The following is a 25,012-nucleotide window of genomic DNA, read 5'->3' on the forward strand; positions in this document are numbered from 1 at the left end:
AGTGTTACTGTATTTGTTTTCATTCTGGAATTTTGACCAATCAGAGCTTAATGTGGGCGGAGACTTTGCCGCCTTCACAGCAGACCACGCCCCTATGTTCAAAGAACAGCGCTTCATACATACACTGTTGTTAGCGACGTAGCCTCTACAGTCAGTTATATTTCTCACATTTACGTTTGCCAACGCTTCTCAAACCTTTCCTTCTTTTTTCATCACCGCCTGATAAATGCTGGAGTAGCAGTTTTCCAGTCGGGGATCCTTTACATCGGAGTGCAAAGTTGTAGTTGTTGGCAGCCGATCTAGGTAAGTTAATTTATGTTAGCCGAGGGTTCCTGTGGTAATGGGGTTTGGTTGTTGTGCTAAGGTACCCAGCAGCAACATAACCTTGCCGAAAAGATGTAAAAATTAAGCAGGCGCCAGTCGCTTTTCGGCTGTGATGGAATCGTGTCGCTTTGTTTTATTCCATCTTAAAACTGAGGAATTCAGGAGCGGTAACGTTCGGCTAGAACGCCGAGAACTTACTGAAGCTAGTCGCCAATGAGGCTAGCAACGTGAATTAGTCGAGAGGCTAGCGTTAAGCAGGCTAACCTGATGTATTTTACTGTTAGTTGATTTTTGCCTTTTCTACTTCAATGTTTAAGTAAGTTTTGTTAAGAGACTACTCTTGCTGAAAGAGACTCTGTTCTTGGAAACTTTATCAGCAAATTTAACGCGTATTTGAACGTGTATGCGACGTTTGAAAGCGCAAGCATTAGCCTGCTAGCTTGCTAGCGGTCTTCGTGAGCTAACGATACTTAAGATTAGCTAAATGAATGACTATCAATATAACTTAATTCAGGCACCGTGGTGTACTGTTTACGAAAAGTGACGATTAAAACGATCGGTTACTGTACGATTATAAGTAAGTTTTCTTACATGTCTTCTACTCAGCAGAGAGGAGAGGGTAATGTCAGTTAACCTCATCAGATGTTTGAATAAAGTGCTCTTTCAGGAATAACCCGACAGTGACAAGTTAGTACTTTCTGGTTCTGTCTCGCTGCCAACTTATAGACACCATCATAACTTGCTTGCCACATAAACTGCAACGGACGAAAATCAACGTCAGCCTTCAGACCAGCGAAAGCGGTCATCTTGCCGAAAACGGATAGCTCGGTGTTTAGCACGGAGGGGGAGGGGAGATGAGAGCGCTGCAGCGAGCGACAGTGCCAGCAAAAATGGAGGCATAAATCGGATAAATGTTCGATTTTTTGTTGCGCTGCTGTACTGATATCGCAGCCTTTCGCCGTCTGGCGTGTTTGCTTATCGTTTCGAAGAAGAAAAACCGAAGCTAGTTGTGACAAAGACACACTATCTGCGACTGAAACGTTCACGCTCTAACACCGTGTTCTTCCCAGACGGTGGTGTAGGGCAATGAGGCACAAAGACTACCCTCCTCTGGCTAAATCCGATGACGTTTGCTTAGGGACCGTCAAGAAATTATTTTCTATGTACGGCTGTTATTTTGTTTAAAAAAAAAGAAACGCGAGATATATTTAAAGCACGAAGGAAGGCTTGAATAACCAATGTAAAATAAAATAGCTTGACCAGTATCCGGTGCCACCAATGTAAAGGGATGGGAGTTAATGTGCAGCCACCTAATCAATAAATTAATTCCTAATAAATATTAGACTAAACAGCAATTATGAGAAATTATAAGTTAGAAGTAGCAAAATATTGAAACAAAATCTCATCTGAAAAAGCTTTAAAAGAAGTTAAAATTATACATTTTACAAAGTTTATCTGTGTAGGGTAAAATGAATGCAGTTGAAATTTCAGTCTGATTGTTTAAGGTTGTGATGATGATATTGGTAGCAATTATCTGCTTCACTTTTCATTGTCATGATCTCCAAACCATTTGGCAATTTTTTTAATTGTTAAAAGTTTAATTTGCTTTGACTATAAAGTGCAGTGAAATTCCATACAATTGGTGGCATACATATACATACATATTTTTAATGTAGTTTTGATATTGCTGAAATAGTTTGCATGGTAATGTATTTTATGTCTTTTCGTAACATTTGTAAGACATTGTTACTCTTGAGACTTTTGATTTGTGTTTAATTTAATTTTGTTTGTCTTAAAAAATAACAAGGGTTGTTTTGTAATGTCTCTAAATGATTATTTAATTGTAATGTTTGGTGTGGATCTAGGAAGAACATTCTCTACTATGATGTAGACAAATGGGATCCTTAAATAAACAAATACATCATTGACATGTAGATTGTGCTTCCTCAGTACTGTACATAATCTAGACTGTTATTGAAATGCCAATTGCAATGTAGTGTATTGTGCAGTTCTACTTGCTACGAATGACACCTATCCTATGAATCATTGCCGGCTGAAAATATTGCTCACTTTGTCACTAATAATAGGCTAATAATCCAGCAACATGGACAGTTGTGCTGTTCACTTTTTTCTGAGGTGTGTCAGTGGACGTTTGGAGATTTGTTTCACAGTTTTAAATCTTGTACTGCCCTAATGACTACATTTAGAAAGTAAGTGAGAAAGTTTAAGAAGTATTCTTGTGTTTTTTCCTTTTAAGTTCTAGTAAAGAATGCTCTAGTCCGAGTATGTGTATACCATGAAGAGACGTGCAGAAGACCCTGAACCGATTTTTGTGCAGCAGCAACCACGCCGTCCCCCAGTTCAAGCTATTGGAGAAGGCTTTCAACGGGCCCTTGTCCCGGCCCCACCTGTTGTTGAGGCTGCTGCAGACACCATGCAGCCCTCAACTGGTATACAGTACTCTCTGCCCCAGGCCTACCAGGTATGATATGAGGCAAATATTTACATTCTAACATATTTTTTAAAAAGTCAATGACAGTCAGAAACTTGCTTTTTATGCAACAAGTATTTACTTGGTTTGTTCTATTTCTACCTTAAAGGTGCCTACTATGCCTCAAAGCACAAGTGGACATGGGCACAACAATGCTACACCACATATTGGCCCTCATACACATAGCCTGGCTGTGCAGTCTCCAGGACCTGCAGTTGTCCCAGGTCATGTTCATCCCCCCACACCCATAGCTTCAGTGCAAGGACAGCAGCAGCAACAGCAGTTTCAGCGGTTAAAGGTTTGAACAACCAGATGTTTTGGCTTAAGATGTCAAAATAAAAACAACCTTTGTTTGATAATGTATTTTCACAAAAAACAGAAGAGAGAATATGTTAATATATTTTAACTTTTTGCTTTGTAGGTTGAAGATGCCCTGTCTTATCTGGATCAAGTGAAACTGCAGTTTGGGAATCAACCTCAAGTTTATAATGATTTTCTTGACATTATGAAAGAGTTTAAATCCCAGAGGTCAGCTTTGTTTTCATCAGTTGATTCTGAAAAAAACAAAAACAAACAAAAAACCAAAAACAATAATACTTTTGTGTTTCAAATTCACATTCAGAATTGATGTTTATGAGTTTAGTTAAATAATACGGTGTCATTGATTCTGTTTCTGCAGCATCGACACTCCTGGAGTCATTAACCGTGTGTCGCAGCTCTTTAAGGGCCACCCAGACCTCATCATGGGTTTTAACACTTTCCTGCCGCCTGGTTATAAGATCGAGGTTCAAACCAACGATCTGGTGAATGTAACCACACCTGGTCAGATACACTACATAACTCCTCAAGGAATATCGGTACAAAACATCCCAGCAACTGGAGGATCTAGCCAACCAACTGGCCTCCAACAACACCAGAGTCTCCCACAGACCAGCCTGCACACCACCACTACCCCAACTATCACCACTCAACCTGCTTTAAACAAAGCCAGCAAGGTGGAATACTTATTCACCTTTCTATTGACTGCAGTAGCTTGTTGTGGTTTAGTGGCATAACATATTTTTGTGTTGTCGTTTCTCTCAGCAGCTCATTCAGTCTCCGGCCCACACACCAACCAGCCAGCCGAATCCATCCATCCCGTCATACGCCTCACCACGGTCTCCTTCAGTTCAGCCCCACACTCCCGTCAGCAGCACCCCATCCAGCGGGCCACCTCTACAGAACAACCAACCTGTGGAGTTTAACCACGCCATAAATTACGTCAACAAGATCAAGAACCGCTTCCAGGGCCAACCAGATATCTATAAGGCCTTCCTGGAAATCCTGCACACTTACCAGGTGAAAAATATGAAATTTTAAAATCTCTAGAACTTCCGAAGAACTTTTAACTCACTCCTGCTTTCTCTGGATTCTAAATGTTTTAGAAAGAACAGCGGAATGCTAAAGAGGCTGGGGGGAATTACACACCAGCTCTGACTGAACAGGAGGTTTACACTCAAGTGGCCAGACTTTTTAAGAACCAAGAGGACTTACTGTCAGAATTTGGACAGTTCCTGCCAGATGCAAACAGCTCAGTGGTGAGTGGTGATTCAGATATTTTACTTAACATGAATGTTTATATTTTGTTGAATTCCTTTTTATTTAGTTTCTCAGAAATGTTTTTTGACACAAAATTACTTTTGGATTTCTGTTTTTCTTTCTTTTTTGTTTTTGCTGTTTTGTCTTTGATTGTGATATGCACTTCTCCATGTAGTTGTTGGGGAAGAGTCCTCCAGACAGAGCAGAGTCAGTCCGTAATGATCATGGTCCCACAGTAAAGAGACCCTCGCTGAACAACAAACAGAGACTGAACCAAAATGGCCTGCCAATCAGGAGACCTGCTGGAGTGGGATCCACACCGCCTTTCAAGGTACACTAAGACATCTATCAGTTTTATGGATGTTTAAAATAAAATAAAGGTTGTACATTCTGTTATGACTTGTGGTTTAGCAAATGTTTAATCTATAAAATATGTTTAAACTTTTGCAGAAAAAGGCTCTTGTCATTGGTAAGGCCCACGGCATGGCTGAAGTCGGTAAACTCAGCACAAGCACTGAAACTATGTTCTTTGAGAAGGTCAGCTTTATTATATTTAATAATTCAAAATATCTTGCTTGAAGTAAAATTTTGATAATGTTTATGATAAAAATAATCTAAAATCCAACTGTATTTGCTGAAACAATAAAACGCAGGTGAAGAAGGCTCTACGGAGCTCAGAGGCATATGACAACTTCCTCCGATGTCTGCACATCTTCAACCAGGAAGTGATTTCTCGCACTGAGCTGGTGCAGCTAGTCATCCCATTTCTTGGGTAAATCTGTGGCCTCTTGGATACCTCTTGTACCTGTAGATATCAATCTAGCAACGTTAACCTCAAGGCTATGCTTGTATCTCCACAGAAAATTCCCAGAGCTTTTTACTTGGTTTAAGAACTTCTTGGGCTACCGTGAATCTAGTCACGGGGAGCTGAGCCACGCAGAGAGTTTACCCAAGGAGCGTTCTACAGAGGGCATCGCTATGGAGATCGATTATGCTTCCTGCAAGAGGCTGGGGTCCAGCTACAGAGCACTGCCAAAGAGCTATCAGCAGCCTAAGTGCACAGGAAGAACACCGCTGTGCAGAGAGGTTAGAGATGAGTTAAATATGTCCCATCATATTACCAAGACAACCTGATTTAAAAAAAAAACACAACAAAACCATTTTCTTGTGTATCTTAAATCTGAGTGATTGTAGTCAGATACACTTAGATATTCAACTTTTCTTTTTCTTTTCAGTGTGACAGAATGTCTCCTGATTAGAATAAGAAATTAAAGGAATGAAATTATTTGATCCTTTATCTTTTAATCCAAATTAAATTCTTTGTTTTAGGTTTTGAATGATACATGGGTGTCTTTTCCATCCTGGTCGGAGGATTCCACATTCGTGAGCTCCAAGAAGACTCAATATGAGGAGCATATTTATAGATGTGAAGATGAGCGCTTTGAGGTGAGGAATAATCATTCCGATCTTTTACATACCTGGTTCAATGTCATATTCTGTTTCTTAGCAACCTGGTATGTATTTTATTGGGGTTGTGTGAGAAGTACCAACACAAAGCAGCACTTCATTCTAAGGCGATGAAAGAGGACCATCACTGCAAAACCAAAGGTGACATGGATCACAGCAGGCTCAGTGAATAAAATATGTTTCAACATCTCTCATCCTAAAGGGTTAAACACATTGATTAGATAATAGTTTCAAATGTTTGCTTTTTTTGTGAATATTGAGGAATGTTTTTTTCTAGTATTGCCCTATATTTCTGCTTTAGCCATTCTCTAGTCTACTTTGACCAATCCCCCTGTCTCTGAAAGGCATCCCCACAGCATGACACTGCCTCTACTATTTGAGTGATAGTGTGTTCAGGTTGTGTTTTTCTCCATAAATAACATTTTGTGGGTAGGCTATGGTTTGTATTGTGCTGTTAAATAGAATCACAATAAAAGGCTTTGAGGTTTGTAATTGTAACTTGGGGAAAAAACATGGAAAACATAATTTCTTTTCTGTTCAATTTGACGTCTGGGTAACCAGGGACAACTTGACACTTTTAAAAGAGCAAATGTGTTTTCACTGTATTCTCTGCAGCTGGACATTGTGTTGGAAAACAACCTCGCCACAATACGAGCCCTGGAGACGGTGCAAAAGAGGCTCTCCCGCATGTCGGCTGAGGAGCAGCTGCGATTCAGGCTGGATAACACGATGGGCGGCTCTTCCGAGGTCATTCATCGCAAAGCCATTCAGAGGATATATGGAGACAAAGCTCCCGACATCATTGACGGCCTCAAGAGAAACCCTGCTGTGTCTGTACCCATCGTTTTGAAAAGGTAATGGTCTCCCTTTTAACTTCCCCAACATGCCATAGCCTGATGAATCCTAACACGTCTCATCATCTGTTCAGGTTAAAAATGAAGGAAGAAGAGTGGAAAGAAGCACAGAGAGGGTTCAACAAAATCTGGCGGGAACAGAACGAGAAATACTACTTGAAGTCTCTCGACCATCAAGGCATAAATTTCAAACAGAATGACACCAAAGTGCTGCGCTCCAAGTCTTTGCTTAATGAAATTGAGATGTTATATGAAGATGTAAGTAATTTTAATGATTTTATTCTATGTGTACTTGATTACAATTGTTTTGGAGGTTTTTGTTGTTGGTATAATCAACTCTGTATGTTATTGAAGCTAGAGATGTACGATACTGCATATTAATTTGGTATCAGACTGCAAGTAAATGCAGAAACCACATCGACAATAACAATACTGATACAGATATTGTTTGATTAAGCTTGATAAATTGTCAAATTTCTGAGTTTAAAATGCCTTTGTGTTTTTTCTCCTTTTAATTATTTTGTTCAAACGTGGGATAGAATGTGTACAACGCTTATAAGTATCTGCAGAATAGTTTAATAACATAATATGATAATATGATCATAACATGATTTGGGTGCATTTTTCCGAGATAAGCAAAATGCAAAAAAAGTCATTTAAGAGCAAATCAAAACAGATTTTTTTTTAGGTAAAGTTGAAAAACCATAATGAAAAAATAAAATAACATTTCAAGAGGGAATCTGAGACGAAAGTGTCAATTTTATCACTGTAAATTAATTGTTCTTGTACTTCAGTCACTGATGTGTTTTGCATTTGAACTTGTGAGAATTAGAGAAAAAAAAATCCACGGTAAATTCAAACTTCTCCACCAGATTCTTATTTTTAAAATTCAGAGAACATATGTATGTTATAAGTCCTGTAAACAAAAACCTGAAAATATATAGCATCCAGACCAATAAGGGAGTGTAAGTGTAAAAACTACATTCTACAACTGAGGGAAACGAGAGTTGTGAAATTTTGTCGTTTATGTTTGTTACCTTCTATAAGCCATAAATGAAAAACTTCAAAACTGACTTCAGTTTTCTCTGCTGTGTCCTGTAGCGCCAGGAGCGCGCCTCGGAGGAAACCGCCGCCCCACCCCCCAGCGGCCCTCACATGACTCAGACCTACGATGATAGCCAGATCCTGGAAGATGCCGCTGCTCTCATCATTCATCATGTCAAAAGACAAGTGGGCATTCAGAAAGAAGACAAGTTCAAGATCAAACAGATAATCAATCATTTCATCCCCGACCTTCTGTTTGCGCGACGTGGCGAGCTCTCCGACCTGGAGGAAGAAGAGGAAGAGGAAGAAGAAGAAATGGAGACGAATCAAGACGGCCCCAAGAAGCACAACGGCCTGCCAGGCCGCAGCCCATCCAAATCTAAGCTCTTGTTCTCCAACACGGCAGCTCAAAAACTGCGGGGCACAGATGATGCTTACAACCTGTTTTTTGTGAACAACTATTGGTATGTGTTCTTCCGCCTTCATCACATTCTTTGCTCCCGTTTGCTGCGGATTTACGGGCAGGCCGAGAAGCAGATTGAGGAGGAAACCCGCGAGCGAGAGTGGGAAAAGGAAGTGCTGGGCCTGAAAAGGGACAAGAACGAAAACCCAGCCATCCAGCTGAAGATGAAAGAGCCGAGTAAGAACGAGTTTTAAACTTTATCTTTAGCATTCTTATCTAACTCACACAGAGCTTCTGTATCTTCAGTCCACTTAAGTTTGCTAATGCTCCCAGTGTCCTTACACATTATGATATTCAACAATGTTGAGATTGCATGCTTTCCTGAAATTATTTTATTCCCAGTTCCATTTATTAGAAGATAAAATAATTGTATTGAACATCAGATTGTTTTGAAGTAGACATGAACCAAATCTTTCAGACGCTTAACTTTTTGCTTCTGTTTGCAGTAAATATGTGGTCATAGGTGTCAATAAATGGTTAATTTAAGTTATTTTTCAGTTTTTTCATGAAGCAATTGCATTTAATTCCCACAACAGATTAACACAAAAAATACCACTCTTTTTTTAAGATCTTTTTTTCTTGTAGTAGATATTTACAAAAACTATATACTACAGTAAAAAAAAAAAAATTGTTTATAATTTTAAATAAAATTAGCATTGGAGCTAATTTTATTTAGCTACACTGAGAACAAAATGGCTCTTTGGACTGTAAAGGTCGTAGCCTCATTGTATGGACTGAATAAAATTGTGTATATATCTTAGAACTCTTTAAAAAAAAATGTTGACAAAATTTTACTGTAACTTATAAGAAGCAAACTTTAAAATGAAATGCATTTCTTTACACTGAGCTTAACTAATGATTTCCCTACTCTGTTAAGGTGCAGCTTATATTACAGTCTACACCCAAGTAACTCAGTGTCCATGTTGTTTTGTGTCTGCAGTGGATGTTGATGTTGAAGACTACTACTCTGTGTTTCTGGAAATGGTGCGAAATCTTCTGGACGGGAACATGGAGCCGGCTCAGTACGAGGACTCCCTGAGGGAAATGTTTACCATCCATGCCTACATCGCCTTCACCATGGACAAGCTAATCCAGAGCATTGTCCGGCAGGTCAGTACTATAAAAAGCACTGCAGAAACAAATGTTCTTTTTTTCCTTGTTGTTTATAGTTAATGTTTGGCTTGAGACATGTGTTGCATAGTAAAACCAATGTGTTTTCAGCTCCAGCACCTCGTCACCGATGACATATGCATGCGTGTAACGGACATGTACCTGACTGAAAGTGCCAAAAAAGCTACAGGGGGCGCTGTTTCCACACAGACATCCAGAGCTACAGCAGAAGGGGCCTACCAGCGGAAAGCGGAGCAGCTCATGACAGATGAAAACTGCTTCAAGGTATCAAAGAGGGTATTAAAAAGAATTGTACAGCAGTTCTTATAGGAGGTTAGCCACTGACTGCTGCTGTTTTGCACAGCTGACGTTCATGAAGAACCGAGGATCTGTGAGTGTGGCGATGGAGCTGCTGGACACAGAAGAGGAGAACTCTGATGAGCCAACAGATGCAGAAGTAGGAATCAAAAAGATTAAGCTTCTTTTTGTTTTTACCCATTCTCCATTTTAATCTGCAGGTTGGCAAGTGAATACATACTTTAAAAAAAAAATCAAATTTTGGCTGCCAAGTAATGTGTATTTTTCTGCACTCTAATCAGAACATTCCTCAGTTAAACTTTCTTGAAAGCTAAGAGATGAGTTGTGTGTCATGGTAGTAATTATAATATTGCAGATCTGCCCATGCAAATGCAATCTACAGGCAAAGATCCCAGGTTTGCAGATGATGTTAGCTACTAGGAGTGTCCCCATACAACCTTTTCACTTCAGATACGATACTGATATTGCATATTTTGAGTAGGGGACAATACTGATATTGACTCAATGCGATATCAGCATAAATCATGCATACTTTTATTCTTTCTTTTATATTTTCGAGTCTTAGAAAGGCTTTATCAGGTGGTATTAGTCAAACATAACAATATTTAATAATAGGTATGAGAACAGCCGACCCATTTATTATTAACCAGTATCAAAGATTATAGATGCAGGCCCATAAAATCTGATAATAATTATTTGGCTGATATTTTACAGATTTCCAACATCAGCATCGGATCAGCTAATATTCATCACTGTGGTGTTGCATGTTGATTCTGGCTGAAGGAAGTCGACTTTACAGAGATGCAAAGATATCTGCATGCAGAATTATTTTTCTTCTTTTTTTGGTGTAATGTCTGAGTTTTCAAATAATTTAAATTTTCAGCCGTTTTTGGATGCTATGTTTTTTCGTCCATAATATTCTAAAGTGGGACAATACAAATTAAGAATTTGGAGCCGAAAAAAATAAAACTTTATATGTGTAATTTAAAATTTATTTATTTTTCTCCTCTTTCTCTTCATAGAAATGGTCAGACTACGTGAGCAGGTACCTGAACTCAGATTCTGCTTCTCCGGAGCTACGTGAGCATTTGGCCCAGAAACCAGTTTTCCTCCCCAGGTGAGACTCCAGACATGTCTCCCTCCTGTTTGTGCTCATCAGACTTTGCTCTGAGGTTCTTGTTGCATCATTTACAACATGTCATACAAGCCGCCAAAATCAACTCTTTATCAGAGATATTTGCAAGGCCAGACATGCAGAGCTATTTACAATCAAATATAATGTGGACATTGTAAGCTCGATCTTTTTGGTAAGAGAACCACGCGGGTTGCAGGAGTTTAGAGTTTACCAGAGCGTAACGGTCGAGTTCTTAGTGTTGTTTTCATTTCTAAAGATGAACACTGCCTTTCATGGGAGATTGCACTTTCTTTGGTCATTGTTTTAGAAAAAAAAAATCTACTTATTCATTTATTTACTTTATTTTTTTAACAGAAATCTTATTTATTATGCAGGACTTTTTAAAAATATTGTTTTGAGTTGATTAAGTTTAACATTTTATTACTTTTTAAAGATAAGGAGGAATAAGTTGGATTTTTCATTTTGCAATTCAGTGAGAGATGCAACAATTAGTTTTCTGGCTGATTTCTTAATGCTCAAGTTAAATTTCAGTTTTTCTTTAGCTCTTTTAATGTTGGCTTGAGAGATCAAACTATTAACTTTGTTAACTGAAATCTAAAATAGAATAGAATAGCGAGGTCTTTTTTTTAATTTTTTTTTTATCTTGTCATACTCTTTGTGATTGTATACAGTGTTGTATTTGACATCTGTTTGCAACTTTAAATGGCCAGGTGTTCTTACCCCAGGGTCTGCTGGTGTAAATCACACACCACAGTTGCAGCTTTTGGAAATATATTTTTCATCTCTGTCAAAGAATGATGATTATTGTAATCATTCTGTTTGTTTTATAGAAAAAAAAATGTTGGTAAAACAAATGGTCTGAAAAATCTGTACAGAAAAGTAGGGTTTAATAAAATGGATGTTTAAATTATTTGTTCATAGTCGTTTCTTTCCTGACACTAGAAAGATGCAATGTTGTCTGAAATCTTTCTGTTGTTATTTCTGCTGTTTCATTTTTTTAAGCACAAAAAAATCACTCACTGTTGTGTTTTTTCTCAACTCACTGGTTCTTGGCTATAATTTTTCATTGGAGCCATCTTCTTTTTTTTTTTTCCTCCGTATCATCAAATGTGGAGGGGATTACTAGCATATTTGATTAAAGAAATAAGTCATTGCATAGATTCCCAATGGCAGGGAAATTCCTAATGTTCTGTTTCCATCGTCACGTTTCATCCTTCTCAATACATATTTCAGATATGTATATGTCAGGCAGCAGTTTTCTAGTGTTTCTCTTCAACAGTTTATTTTATAAATTGGCCTCACTGTCATGTCTTTTAAGTGGAGCCCTGAATGCAAAAAAAATGCTTCTCGGCTTCCGTCCTCACTCATCTATCCCCTCAGCGGTAAGTACACATTTAAAACCTTGATTCCAGTGGGATGAATAATTGCATTTGTTTTGGCTCCTGCACAAAAATGGGATCAATCAACACTTGTTTAGTTTTTTTGATTTTATTTTTAAATCTAAACGATGTGTCTGTGCAAGAAAGTAAGAGCACAGTGCAGAATTATTACGACTCGTGCTTCTGCTGCTCCTTTAGATCCACATTTCCCTCGAATGATTTGACTCCCTAAAAATTAAAGCTGATACTTGGTGAGTTGGAATGCGTTGGTTGGAAAAATTGTTTTCTAAAATATGATTTCTTTTCTTTTTTTCTTTTTTTTTTTGCCTGCATATTGTGTCAACAACATATAAAAGAAGTGATTTAAAAAATTGTACTCATCAATATGTATGATACAAATTGCAGAGTATTTTTTCACTCAATTCTGTTTGTTTATATAATCTAATATTATTTTTTGCATTTTCCTGTTAAGGAACCTGAGACGGATACGGAAATACCAGAGAGGATGGGAGCAGCTGCAGCAAGAACGCATCACTAAAGGTTCCTCTGACAAGTCGCAGGATGGCAGCAGTGAGCTGAAGATGGAGTGCATGTTCAAACTAAACTCCTACAAAATGGTTTACGTCTGCAAGTCAGAGGACTACATGTACAGGCACACTGCGCTTTCAAGAGCTCATCAGGTGAGAACAAGCAGCTCTTCTCTTTTTTTCTTCTAAATTAAATGATTAATGTAATCACTTTTTCCACTCGGTTAATAATTGCTGTCGGATCCTTTACTGGCAACTGGTGGTGCTGCTAATTCTTAATTGACTTTGTGTGTCTTAAACTCATTTGTAGCTAATTAGTTTTTCATAAGATCACCACTGCTGTCTTTTAGCAAGAAAGTCCTTAGTTGGAGCACAGCTGTTCAGTCTTTCTGCATGAATTTTACATTAGGGCGGGAGTGATTAGTCGATTTAATCGTGAAGAATTGATTATTGAGAAAATCGATTAATCATTACCTTGAATATACACGCTCAAAAAAGACAATTTTCTGTAGTCTTTCACACGATTATAGTTCACAAACTGTTTTCCAGACTTCATAATAAAAGTTTTCTTTGCTTCAAGATTTTTTTCAGAATAAACAACAGCTGTGTTCAACTTAATATTTTAAAGGGGAAAAAGTTCCGCATGAACTCAATTGACGTCTTTAACACATATCAGATGCATGAAGTGTACTGAGACAGGACTGATCCTTTTCGTTTCCAGCCCGGGTTTTATGAGGAGTTCCGATGCCTCTGAAATGTTTTAAACATTAGATGAGATTAGATGGAAGAGAGAAATCCGTCATATTTAATGCTGGAACATGAGTCTCACATTAAAACTGCAACAGAATATCATTTAATTTCACACATGAAATGTTACATTGGACACAGAGAATTTAAGATGAACATAGGCATCACTTCCTAGATAGTCTGTTTTTCTGAAGGTTCACTAAAGGCAGCGGTCAGTAATATAACCCGCAGCAGATAATCTTGAAATAGTTTAATACCTGGGTTTTTATTTTTCTATTTGCCGTGTTTGTTACGGAATTACAGAGGAAGTCCGGGGGGAGCCGATTGTACATACAGAGATTGTTTACACCTTCTTTAATGTGTCACTTCTCTTGACTTATATGATGTTGTACATGAGTGTTAGTATGGTGTTTGGCATTAAAATATCCTTTGAGTAGATAGAAACTTGTTTGCCTTGGTTTTTAGTAACACTTTTTGTATGTCAGCTGTTTATTTTGCTTATTTTTTCCTCCTTATTTGTGTGATTTTAGTCCCACCAGCGGGTGAACACACGTCTGCACGGCCGCTTCCAGACCTGGCTGGACTCATGGGCCCAGAAGCACGTGACGCCTGAAATGGCCACCAGCACTCACAAGTGGCTGATGGGAGATGCGGAAGAGGGACTGTTGTCGTGCACCACCACCTGCAGCCCCGAAGTCCTCCACTATCTCAACATCAACAAGTACCGGGTGCAGTACAGGACACTGTAGTTCAAACAGTATAAACGCCTGCACACGTCAAAACTGCCAGAGGTGAATTGTTTTTTTTCCCAACCTTCCAAAACTGGACTCTGCTGCCAAACAATATTGGTTTTTACTTGTTTGTTTTCTAGTTCAAGATTTTTGCTGCAAATACTGCAACAAATATATTGGAAATATATATATCAGAGTGCTAATATGTTTGATAAAAACACAGGAAGCGGCTCTCTTGCTCTCATCTGGGCTAAAGTTGAATTAAGATTCTCATCACCAAAACTAAACAACTGAAGGATAAAACCGTTCATGTTCTGTTAACTCCAGCTGTAAACCTCTTTAGGCTTTGAATGTTTTCAGTTGGGGGTGAAGGCAAAACGATGCACTATACATACAGTATAAAAATATGTATTCAACATTTCTGGCACCTGGTCGACATTAGTACCATGTCAACTCTGTGTGTCAAGAACAGTAATTTATAATTGCCCAAAATGTTTCTTGTAAATATGTTGTTTATAATTAGATTTTTTTTATCAGGTGTCATTGGTGTGTAGCATACAGTTTATAAAAAATATATATAGTGTCAACATTTAGCCAGAAGATGCAAAGACTTTTATCAAGAAAAGGCAAAGTTTTACTGTTTTTTTTTTTTTAACCAAAGAAGGTTATTTCCAGACCTTTTTTTAATTTTAGTCTGCTGAACATCTTCCCAAAGTGTTTTTGTTTAGTAAAAAAAAAAGAGAGAGAAAAAAATTACTAATTTATAACATAATTGGGTCCCTTTTATGTGCATTTCTATTGTCGGTTTTTAGGACAAAGGTTTTAAGATGATTGAATGTAGCTGAGTCTGAACAGCACTTCAAACATTTTCTTGTTAATGAACTTTTCAAAAATATTTACAATCCGTGCAGGAGGGCCAGTGATATCTCGGACAATGGCTAATAAACTGGACGCAGTTTTATCTTTCATAGACTGTCATCAATAACGACTCTTTGGTTAAATGTCAACGTTATTACATTGTGTACAGTTTATGGATAAAAACACAAGCAATAATTTCTTGAGTCATAGTTTATTAAAGCTAACTTGTATTTCTTGCTTGAATACAAACGTGGATATTGAATGCGCATAAAAATACTCTTTTTTTTGTTTTTTTACCCTTTTTTGCCTTTTAATAAAATTGGAAATGTTTTTGATATTTTAGATGAGATGGAAGAGAGAAATCCGTCATATTTAATGCTGGAACGTGAGTCTCACATTAAAACTGTACATGTGTGCAACAGAATTTCATTTAATTTCACACATGAAATGTTACATTGGACACAGAGAAGTTAAGATGAACATAGGCATCACTTCCTAGACAGTCTGTTTTTCTGAAGGTTCACTAAAGGCAGCGGTCAGCAATATAACCCGCTGCAGACAATCTTGAAATAGTTTAATACCTGGGTTTTTATTTTTCTATTTGCCGTGTTTGTTACAGAATTACAGAGGAAGTCCGGGGGGAGCCGATTGTACATACAGAGATTGTTTACACCTTCTTTAATGTGTCACTTCTCTTGACTTATATGATGTTGTACATGAGTGTTAGTATGGTGTTTGGCATTAAAATATCCTTTGAGTAGACAGAAACTTGTTTGCCTTGGTTTTTAGTAACACTTTTGTATGTCAGCTGTTTATCTTTGTTTAGCTCTTTCTCCATGTTCTTGTCTGGATTCCCCCGGGATACTCCGGCTTGGTCTTAGAGTCCAAATATGACGACCCAAAACTGCCGTAGAAGACTCTCTTCATCTCCATTGGATATGTGCGTACAGAAGAATGTATGGAAGGTTCAGCATCAAAAACTTTATTCAGATTAGGCCAGTTAGTTCTGCCTTTGTTGTGGGGGAAAAAAAAGTAAAACCACAAAATTATGCACAAGAAAAAGTAAAAATCTAATTTCTAAATTACGTTGCTATTCAAAAATGGAGCACACCATCAAGGTTAAAATGCCTTGCAAAAGTATCCATACTCCTTGAACTTTTTTCCATTTTGTCACATTATGGCCACAAACCTCTTTAGCCTCTTTCAAGAAAATACTTCAACGTGGGTTAAGGGTATAATTTTAACATTGTTTTGTGACAGCAAGGGGGGTATAATTTTCAAAAAAGATGTACTAACCAGAGACATCAAGGATAAAGTTAAAGACAGGTTAGTAGTAGAAAAAGTAGACTTGCCTTCTGAAATGAAAACGCAAAATTTGAAGATCATATTGAGCACTGTTTGATCTATTATATGAAAAGGGAAAGCAGCACAGTTGCAGATCTACCCAGGCAGGATCAGCACAGGTGTGGGAATCTGTCAGCACTGTATCTGTTTGGTGTTCATTCTAAGAATTTGACCATCTCTGAAGAGCAGCAAGACGAAAACCGTTGTTGAAACCAAAGCAGTTTGCCACAGGCCATGTTGGAGTCAGCAGAAGAGAAGAAGGTGCTCTGAACAGATGATGCCTCATACAAAATGTGACATGTAAACCTAAACTAAGCAAATTAAATACTATGTTAAGCATGGCATCATCATGCTGGGGGATGTTATGTAGAGAGGGCAAAAATACTCTTTACTATAGATTGGAAAAGTTGGTATTTTTTTTTAACTACCCAATTATCCACGATCGCAATAAAATATGTACGTTTTTCTTGTAGTTAAAAAAATGTCAAAAAAAGTTGGTGGTTTATATATACTTTTGCAAGGCGCTAAATTTCAGACAACAGGGTGTCAGTCGTGAGTTAATTTGGAGGAACGGAGATGTCTACTGTGCTCGTACGTAGATCCGTGTACAGATCACTTCGTCTGCTCCAAAGATCTGAAAGGAAATGAGAGAGGAAGAAGAACGAAGAACAACTTTATCATCTTTCCTAGAAAACTTGTTAATCTTTAAGATTTTTATTCTTATTCAATTTGGAAGACATTACATGTGCTTCAAAGTAGTTCTCTCAAACATTTCCCTTCAAGTCAGAATAACAAGTTTGAAGGTAAAACAGATGATTTTCACAGTAAATTGGTATTTATGTTTGTCAGGATTCCTTTAATAAGCACCAATCGGCATAGAAAAGAACAGCTGTGGCCAGAATAATAGCAGTCCTGCATCTCCTAACCAGATAAATGTTTTTAGGAAAAATGTAGATCAGCCATGAGCTGTAGAACACTTTAATCTTATTTAAGGTTGAAGGCGGCAAATATAAATGCTAATGACTCTCTGAAAATCAGAGCAAAGCAAAAACATTGATCAAAAAGAACAACTTGCTTGATGAAAACGTTTAACAGAGGGGAAAATAAAGAAATCTGGGACATGTTATACTGTTCTGATAAAATGATCTCATACTTTTTGGAGGGAACCAAAGTCAGGAATACCCAAGAGAAAAAACAAAACTCTTCTCTTAATGGATCAGACTAGAGCTGATATGGAGACTTAGCTGAGGATCTTCTTCAGGATGGTTGAACTAAGGCCACAGTTATATGTGAACACTGTGACAATTAGAACACGCCCATGTGGAGCCATGCCATGGCTCCTATTGCTGAAAGGAATAAGTGCTGATGAAGTTGCAATTTGCTAATGAATAAAGTCACTGGAAGCGGTTTGTTGATGAACTGAACCAAGCCATGATAAAACAAAATATTATCTCTGATTCACAGAGAAGTTTGTATTTGGATTTTGAGCTGTTTGTCTTTTTAAACACACTTCTAATGAACACAACTGCATTTGAAAAAAGCCATCACTGTTCATCCTAAACCAATATTCATGTGGTGCTTTAGAACTCTGGAGTGCCCCTTTTTGAAGAAGTTAATTATAAATTACAAAAAAATAAATCTTGCTATTTATTTTTAGTGTTTTTGGTATTTTTGGGTTCTAGTGCAAATATCTTACACTTCAAATAAGACAAAACTAATACACAAGTAACTTTCAGTATCACAAGAGCTTGAGTCAGGTCCATAATTTCTTTAATATTGATGAAAAAGTTCTAACTTTTAAGTGAAATAATCTGGCAGTGTATAATAAAAATGGGTAAATGACTCTTTTAGAGTCTGTATAATATAACAACATTCTTCACAGCACTATTGTCACAACCTCCTGCTTAGAAAGAAAATGTTTTCTTTTACTCAACGTGTCCAGCTGTGACATACACATCCATTCCTCATCTTAAATCCCCTCAGCATCAAAATACATTTATCAGATCATCATAAGTTCAAAACGTTGAACCACATTTTTAAACTCTGCTGCTTCCCTGTTGTTGGTTAATTTACAGGTTAGATGCTGAAATTTCCATAATGGACAAAGCTCTTTTTAAAACCTGTCCTCTAACACTCAGGCAGACAGTAGCAGAGGCCATTGTTATTTAAATTGACTTTAATTAAGCACGGCAGCTGTCAGGTTTGCATTCTTCATCACATGTTTCGCTGTCTAGAGCAAAACAAGTGAAACAGCGGAGCGCCAGAGATTTATGGGCTTCTTTGGGAGTGTTGCAAAATAAGGCTTAGAGCAACAGTACGTGTCATTACCCCAGGCGGTGGGGAGTGGGAGGATGAGGGGGGAAAAGGTTCAATTGAGCCGTAACAACTCCATCTGGCAGAGGGGTGTGATGTCATTAACTGGAGGTAACATCAGGGTTCATTAGCGACATTCATCAGTGAGGAGAATGCAACGCTGCATCCCCTCATTCAGGCCAGATTCACCTGGCTTCCAACTTACTAAATAGATAAAGGGAATTATTTTGTTTTAGTTCTTTAGGTAATTTAATTCAGAATACATTTGAACTCAAAATAAGGTGCTTGCATAGAAAAGACTAGTTTCTCTATTTTCCCCTCAGGAATCCCTTTATTGGTCATTATGTTCATCAATGGGCAACCTCACTGAGAGTTGAAACCGTTATGTCACCATTAACTGACAAAACTAATTTTTCTATAGTGTTAGAATGATAGTTTTTGCTAGAACGATATCTCTAAAAATGTACATTTTGGTCTAAATAATTTTGCTGCCACTGATAATTGCATTTGATCTGTCTGGTTTAGAATTGGAGATTCATTTAATTGATCTGCTCTCTTTCCTGCAGTAGAAAAAAAAAGTCTCCCAAGATTTAGATCTGGCTTCCACACAATTCAGTACAATTGGAAGAAGAATAAATAATAGAAATTTATTGCTACTCTGTTGAGCGCCAACCTTAACTGAACCCTGATGTTTGTTCAATTTTTTTTCCAGAAATCAAATGGCTAGTTGTCATTTTAAGTCCATTTCACATGTATATTCTTTAGTTGTGCTTGCGGTATTTAAACCTTCAAGAAACGTTTTTTTAATAGCCAGCTTTTTTTATGAGTTGTCCATTTGCAAGCTGATGTTAATCTAAGTGGTTTGCAGAATGACTCTTTGTCCAAGAATACACAAACATCATTTTTATGTTTCTTAAGGCAGATACAGTGCTTTGGGTTTTCATTCGGTTGCATAAATTCCAATTCTGATTTATAATATCTGACATATAAATTCTTTTTTTTCAACACAAACAGAATCATGAAAGAAAAACTATAGTTAACCCCTGTTGTTTTTTGTTGTTCTTTTCATTTTTTTGTATTTAGGAAATTGACTGCATCCAGGTATCCACTTTAAAACACCTACAAAACATACAAAATATTCTGCGTTGGAACTGGCATTTTGTAGTTTATTTACGTAATTTTAATGAGAGCGTTCTTGTTATTTAATGTAAAAAAATATATATTAATTGAATTAGTTAACATGCCAAAAGGTATTTTTCTTAATTCATGTAGATTGGGGCAATTAAGAACTTCTTTTCACATTGTTGTAATTTGGCAGATTACAGATTAAACTTTGATTTCATTCACTGCTTTTCAAGGTTTTTTTATGTCTCTCTCTAGAATTTAGAGGGCCACATAAAAACCTATGGTGGGTCAGATTTTGCCCCTGGACCTCGAGTTTTACACATGATGTAAATCCTAAATGTAAATATTGAAAATAAGAATGATAAAAAAACATGTTGTTGCAAGACAAAGCTAAGAATAACACCGTTTAAACATTTAAACAATTTGTTCTTTTTCTTTTTCACTTTTATTTTAACCATCCGAACCTGCACATCCAATCTTCCTATGTTTAGGGAAGCTTCTCTGGTCTCCGTTCTCACATTTGTGATCTTTTTGTTGTTTTGAAATCATTTTCTTTCCCTCTCCCCCAAGCGATTCAATTCCAACATGCCTATTAGATTATAGTCTATCACTCCAACATGAACAAACACACCTCTGTCTTAAACAAAAACACATTTAGAGAGAAGAAATCTTTCTGTGACATCTGAAAACCTACATTCAGTCCAAATTGCTGCCTCTCCCAAATGTTTCCCTGATTGCCTCTCTGCAGAGGTGAGTCAGTGTCCACACAGAGATCTCCATCCATGCCAAATCAGACAGCCTTTTCAGTTTTGCTTTAGTTTTTTTTTATGTCCATCTGGCCTGTAAACCCAGAACAGATGTTTATAGGTTTCTCACAATATTTTTTTAAGGCAGGAACTGGAAGAAGACGTGTTTCTGATGGATGCAAGGCCATGAAACGATAGGAGGAATGCAACAACAAACATATGTCTGTGAGACTTTCAATCCTTTCAGAGTGCTTCTTTATAGAAGCCATGAGAAAAGTATGTGAATTTTGTTTTTCTTGGAAAAATAAAAATCCTAAAGCTCTGTTCACACATGCCTTACTTTAAAGGAATGTTTATGAACGATCTGAGATGGGGAAAGGATAAATTAATGGCATTTTCAATTTGCTGTGAGATTTCAAAACACTCCCTGGAACTGACATGGTTTTTGTTAATGAATGAACTACTTTTTACTTGTAAAGAAGTGTTGTTTTCTTTACATTTTTTTCTTTGCATAAAATTTCCATTGTAATTTGGAAAGAACTAAAATTAATCTGTTTGTACATGTTCTCATTCAGGAGTGTCTTATCACAGAAAATACAACAGTTATAACCCAAGTTCCAGTTTACATCCTCATTTAAAGACTTGGATTCAGCCAAGTGTCTTTTTTAGTGATGTTTTGTTACTGTCCTTGTGGAACATGTAATTGACTGTTGGTTATACAACTGTTAAGTTAACCATCTAGCAAAGGCAAAATATGGTTGCTCATGTCAACCTTAAATGACATGAGCATTTGTCCCATTTTAAGGACAAAATATGCATTTATAGATCTACTAAATTCCCAACTCCCTCAAAAACATTTATACTTTTTTTTTTTGGCAGGAGACATTAGCAGTACAAATAGGTGTGCTGCTGGTGAATTTGTAGAGAACAATTATAAACTTGTAAGAAATGTTTTCTTTTGCTCTAAACAGTTTTCTTATTTTTAAAGTTGGTATTTGCTACAGTTTGTAGTGTGAGATTATGCAGCTACAGGAAAAAGGACTTCTATTTAAAGGCCTCTAGCACATTTTTACCAGGGTACCAATAGTTGTGGAGGTCACTGTGATTACTAACATTTAGTTAGGTGAATCTTATCAAAAAACAAACAAAAAACAAAACTGTTCAGTACTTCTGCTTTTGGACCTGATCAAAGACAACATCTTCTGCAATGCTGCATATTTTGTCACATAAAAATACATGGTGATCTCCCCTTGCTACAATCTGATTCCAATCATACAAATTGTTTTTTAAGTAAAGTACACACCGTTCCCTTTTCCAAACCCTGTGCTTTGTGCCCCGCTGTGAATAAAGGCAGCCATTTCCAAGTCTGTCACTTTGTGAAGCATCCAAACATCTGGTCTAAGATTCTGGTCGAAATCCATCACTAAGAAGATGAGTGTGTTTGAAAACCACAGATTGGGAAAAGCAAACAAAAAGAGCTTTCTATAAATGAGACCATTCTGAAGAGTTCAAAGTGTAATCACTGCCTAAAACACTCTTTTTTTCACCATTTTGCTATCTGAAGTAAATGCTTACCAAAATGAGTTCATCCCCTTTGAGTTCTCGGCTCCAGAAGGTTTTTGGACCGTTCCCACTCAGCAGAGTCTGTTTGCAGTAAATCTTGTTTTCCGTCTCCCACGTGGCCAAACTCTGCAGAAGATATTCAGTTTAAGATGTTTCACCAAAATTCCACCTTCAGCTTCACCTGTCTGCAGTAAACTCAACTACAAGGCATTTGAATGTTGCCAGTTTAATGTGGCTCTATTGTAAAGTGTAAAAAGGAAACTAAAGTTTGATGTGTTCAGGGGCAGCTTTTAATTTCATACTCTATATATTTTTTAGACATTTTTGTGAGTATTTACTGTTGCTGGTGCCCATTTAGATTTGCCACCAGTTGGTTTTTGAGTTACCTTACACTTTCTGCCATCCACCGTCTCCTCGTTGAACTCCTCGCCTACGATGAAGTTGATCTCCGTGGTGCGTACGGTGGTGGAGGTCTTAATGTAGAAGTGGTCACCGCTCTGTTTTATCTCCACATGGGGTTTGGATGCAGCCGCCCCTGCTACCTTCCTCAGCATGGCGTTCACACCTGAGAGTCAGACACAAGGTTTTTTTTATGTTCAAGCTTTCTTCTTTTATAAATTGCTGATTGACACAGAGTATATTACTAACTTATATTTCTTTCTAACTCCGGTGAAAAAAATATGAGTTGGTCTAGTTATAATAATATAAATATGACATCCATCCATCCATCTATTTTCTGAACACCCTTCGTCCCTAATGGGGTCGGGAGGGTTGCTGGTGCCCATCTCCAGCGTCCCAGGTGAGAGGCGGGGTACACCCTGGACAGGTCGCCAGTCTGTCGCAGGGCATAATCTGGAACAAACTTCCAGAAAACTGCAAAACAGCCAAAACACTGATTTCCTTTAAATCAAAGCTGAAAACCCACCTGTTTAGAGCGATAATGATTGGAACTTTACTCGTTATATTTGCTTGATGGTTTTGATGATGGTGTTTGACAAAATATAATCTTAATTGGTTGTTTCATAATTGGCTACTGCACATGTCAAACTTGAGGCCTGCGAGCCAAATCTGGCACACTGTGACTATTTATGTGGCCCTTTAGTCTCCAGAGAAAATATACAGATAAACTTAGCTTTACTTCATGTGCCTTGATGTGTTCTGGGAATTGTAGGCGATAGAGCAACAAAGTAGTGTTTAGTTGTGAAGAGGAGAGGAGATGGTGTTTGGTTTTCTAAAATTTTCTACAAAAGGTTCTAAAAAATGTAGAATGCATTTACTTTGATATTCCCTAAAATTATTTCATCCAACTGCTGGATTAATTTCATTGAAACCTCAACTGTTCCCTAATGTTCTTTAATTGCTTTGTTGAAGAACATCAGGGAACATACATCATCATGAAGACTAAGGAACTGGGTCAGAGAAAGAGTTGTGAACAAGTTTGATAAATGAAAAATTCAATGCAAAACCAGAAATCTATGAAGATACAAACCAACAGGACAGGTAATGATAGCATTAATCAGAAAAAGAGCCTGGAAGTCCAAGAGTTCTGTGGAGGAACTGCAGAGGTCCAAGGCTCAGGTGGCAGAATCTGCTGACAGGACCTGAATTAAACTTTTGGCAGAGATGCAAAATACTTTACGTGGAAGTTAACTAACCCCACACATCAGAGACTCTGACTCGGATGGCTGCATACTAATAATTTATCTATTGGATTATCTGTTAAAACCAAATATCATCTCCCTTCCATTTCACAATGACTCACTAGTTTATGTTGGATGATGACATCAAATTCCAATAAAACACATAACAAATTGTGGGTTTAACGTGACAAATGTGAAAGAGTTCAAAGGTTTAGGCCCTGTATTAGCTTTTATACTTTAGGCAGCCATGCCAAAGTAAAGTCTTTCACTTTCAGTTAATCTTTTTATTGTTTTTAAAAGGTAAATGGATCCACCAGCAGCTGCATGTAAGATTAACATCAGCAGATGTTGCAAATATGGAGATCACAGCACAAGGTGATGAGAGGGAGGAATGTTGATGCTGTCGACTTTGTTTGACTCTCCTGTAGATTGTGATAAATTTTGTCCTCCAAATGGGAGGAAAAGCTATTAACCCTCTGTCACGGAGACACAGAGCGAGATGAGACAGCTTTGGTCTGTTTTCACTTTTTCCAAGGGTTTCATTTCCACTAATGCATACACCAAAAAACACCAACATATTTTTAGGCAGAGTCTTGCTTCTTACAGATTTTATTCAGAATATAATTTAATTATAACAAAAATCAGAAATTTCAAGTTAAAGTAAAATACTAAAGATTTATGTGCACAGTGTATTTTTGATACAGCAAAAAGTTCTTATACTAAAATTTTAATCTGTAAATAGTTAATCTCTCCAGTTTAATCATTGGGCAAACAAAGATTGCTACAGTTTTTTCCATGTTCCTTAAATAGCCATCTAAAAACACAAAACCATGAAAGAAAACACTAAACACACTTACCCAGAGCTTTGAGCAACTCGTCAAAATTCTCGCTGCTTTTCATTTTCCAGGTCCCTGAAAAATTTGCCATTTCTCTGGTCCTGTTGTGTGCCGGCCGATGCCTCCTGTCCTTTGACTCCTCAGTTGCCTTTCTTTAGGCTGTTTCTCTCCATCCATATCTCCCCTCCCTCCCTTTCTCCTCCCAGGGTGTAATGATCTGACACATCAAACCAAAACCCCCACCCCGCCTCCACCTCTACTTCCTCTCAACACACACACAGACGTGCACTCCGGCATTTACACACTTTGCTGGTAGTTTGCTCTGTGAGACCTTTTACCGTTTGCAGATTGTTGCATTTATCAGTTATTTAAACCAGAATCTTTCTCTTGAATGAGCTCCTTTTCTGTACATGGACTTT

General features: G+C 37.5%; 2 protein-coding genes across 3 annotated transcripts; one reads left to right on the plus strand and one right to left on the minus strand.

Annotated features, from left to right (window-relative positions):
• Positions 1-99: 99 nt before the first annotated feature.
• On the plus strand, positions 100-15,794 carry LOC122845987 (paired amphipathic helix protein Sin3a-like). Of its 2 annotated transcripts, none has more exons than XM_044142627.1 (21): positions 100-303; positions 2,582-2,806; positions 2,925-3,113; positions 3,237-3,343; positions 3,495-3,810; positions 3,899-4,153; positions 4,240-4,392; positions 4,569-4,724; positions 4,844-4,930; positions 5,047-5,165; positions 5,254-5,479; positions 5,723-5,839; positions 6,476-6,714; positions 6,789-6,972; positions 7,816-8,398; positions 9,162-9,331; positions 9,443-9,616; positions 9,696-9,788; positions 10,672-10,766; positions 12,636-12,843; positions 13,968-15,794. In XM_044142627.1, the coding sequence occupies exons 2-21, from the start codon at positions 2,621-2,623 to the stop codon at positions 14,184-14,186; spliced, it is 3,876 nt and encodes a 1,291-aa protein (XP_043998562.1). In that variant the 5' UTR covers positions 100-303; positions 2,582-2,620; the 3' UTR covers positions 14,187-15,794. The 2 variants fall into 2 exon arrangements, with proteins under 2 accessions (XP_043998562.1, XP_043998568.1); XM_044142633.1 differs by having other exon boundaries at positions 3,902-4,153.
• LOC122846010 (cellular retinoic acid-binding protein 1) lies at positions 15,310-24,740 on the minus strand. Its single transcript, XM_044142657.1, has 4 exons — positions 24,615-24,740; positions 22,504-22,682; positions 22,130-22,243; positions 15,310-17,004 (listed from the first exon to the last, which is right to left on the minus strand). The coding sequence occupies exons 1-4, from the start codon at positions 24,682-24,684 to the stop codon at positions 16,951-16,953; spliced, it is 417 nt and encodes a 138-aa protein (XP_043998592.1). The 5' UTR covers positions 24,685-24,740; the 3' UTR covers positions 15,310-16,950.
• Between the last annotated feature and the right edge of the window lie 272 nt (positions 24,741-25,012).

Source organism: Gambusia affinis, linkage group LG02 (assembly GCF_019740435.1).
Source record: "Gambusia affinis linkage group LG02, SWU_Gaff_1.0, whole genome shotgun sequence".
Taxonomy (NCBI): Eukaryota; Metazoa; Chordata; class Actinopteri; order Cyprinodontiformes; family Poeciliidae; genus Gambusia; species Gambusia affinis.

Bases quoted from the DNA above. Each gene is read 5' to 3' on its own strand.
- LOC122845987 (XM_044142627.1), top strand. From the start codon at position 2,621: ATGAAGAGACGTGCAGAAGACCCTGAACCGATTTTTGTGCAGCAGCAA. The intron at 6,973-7,815 runs GTAAGTAATTTT...TGTGTCCTGTAG, and splicing joins TTGAGATGTTATATGAAGAT to CGCCAGGAGCGCGCCTCGGA. The intron at 9,617-9,695 runs GTATCAAAGAGG...TGTTTTGCACAG, and splicing joins CAGATGAAAACTGCTTCAAG to CTGACGTTCATGAAGAACCG.
- LOC122846010 (XM_044142657.1), bottom strand. From the start codon at position 24,684: ATGGCAAATTTTTCAGGGACCTGGAAAATGAAAAGCAGCGAGAATTTT. The intron at 22,244-22,503 runs GTAACTCAAAAA...TATCTTCTGCAG, and splicing joins TGGATGGCAGAAAGTGTAAG to AGTTTGGCCACGTGGGAGAC. The intron at 17,005-22,129 runs GTAAGCATTTAC...ATTTCCTTTCAG, and splicing joins AAGGGGATGAACTCATTTTG to ATCTTTGGAGCAGACGAAGT.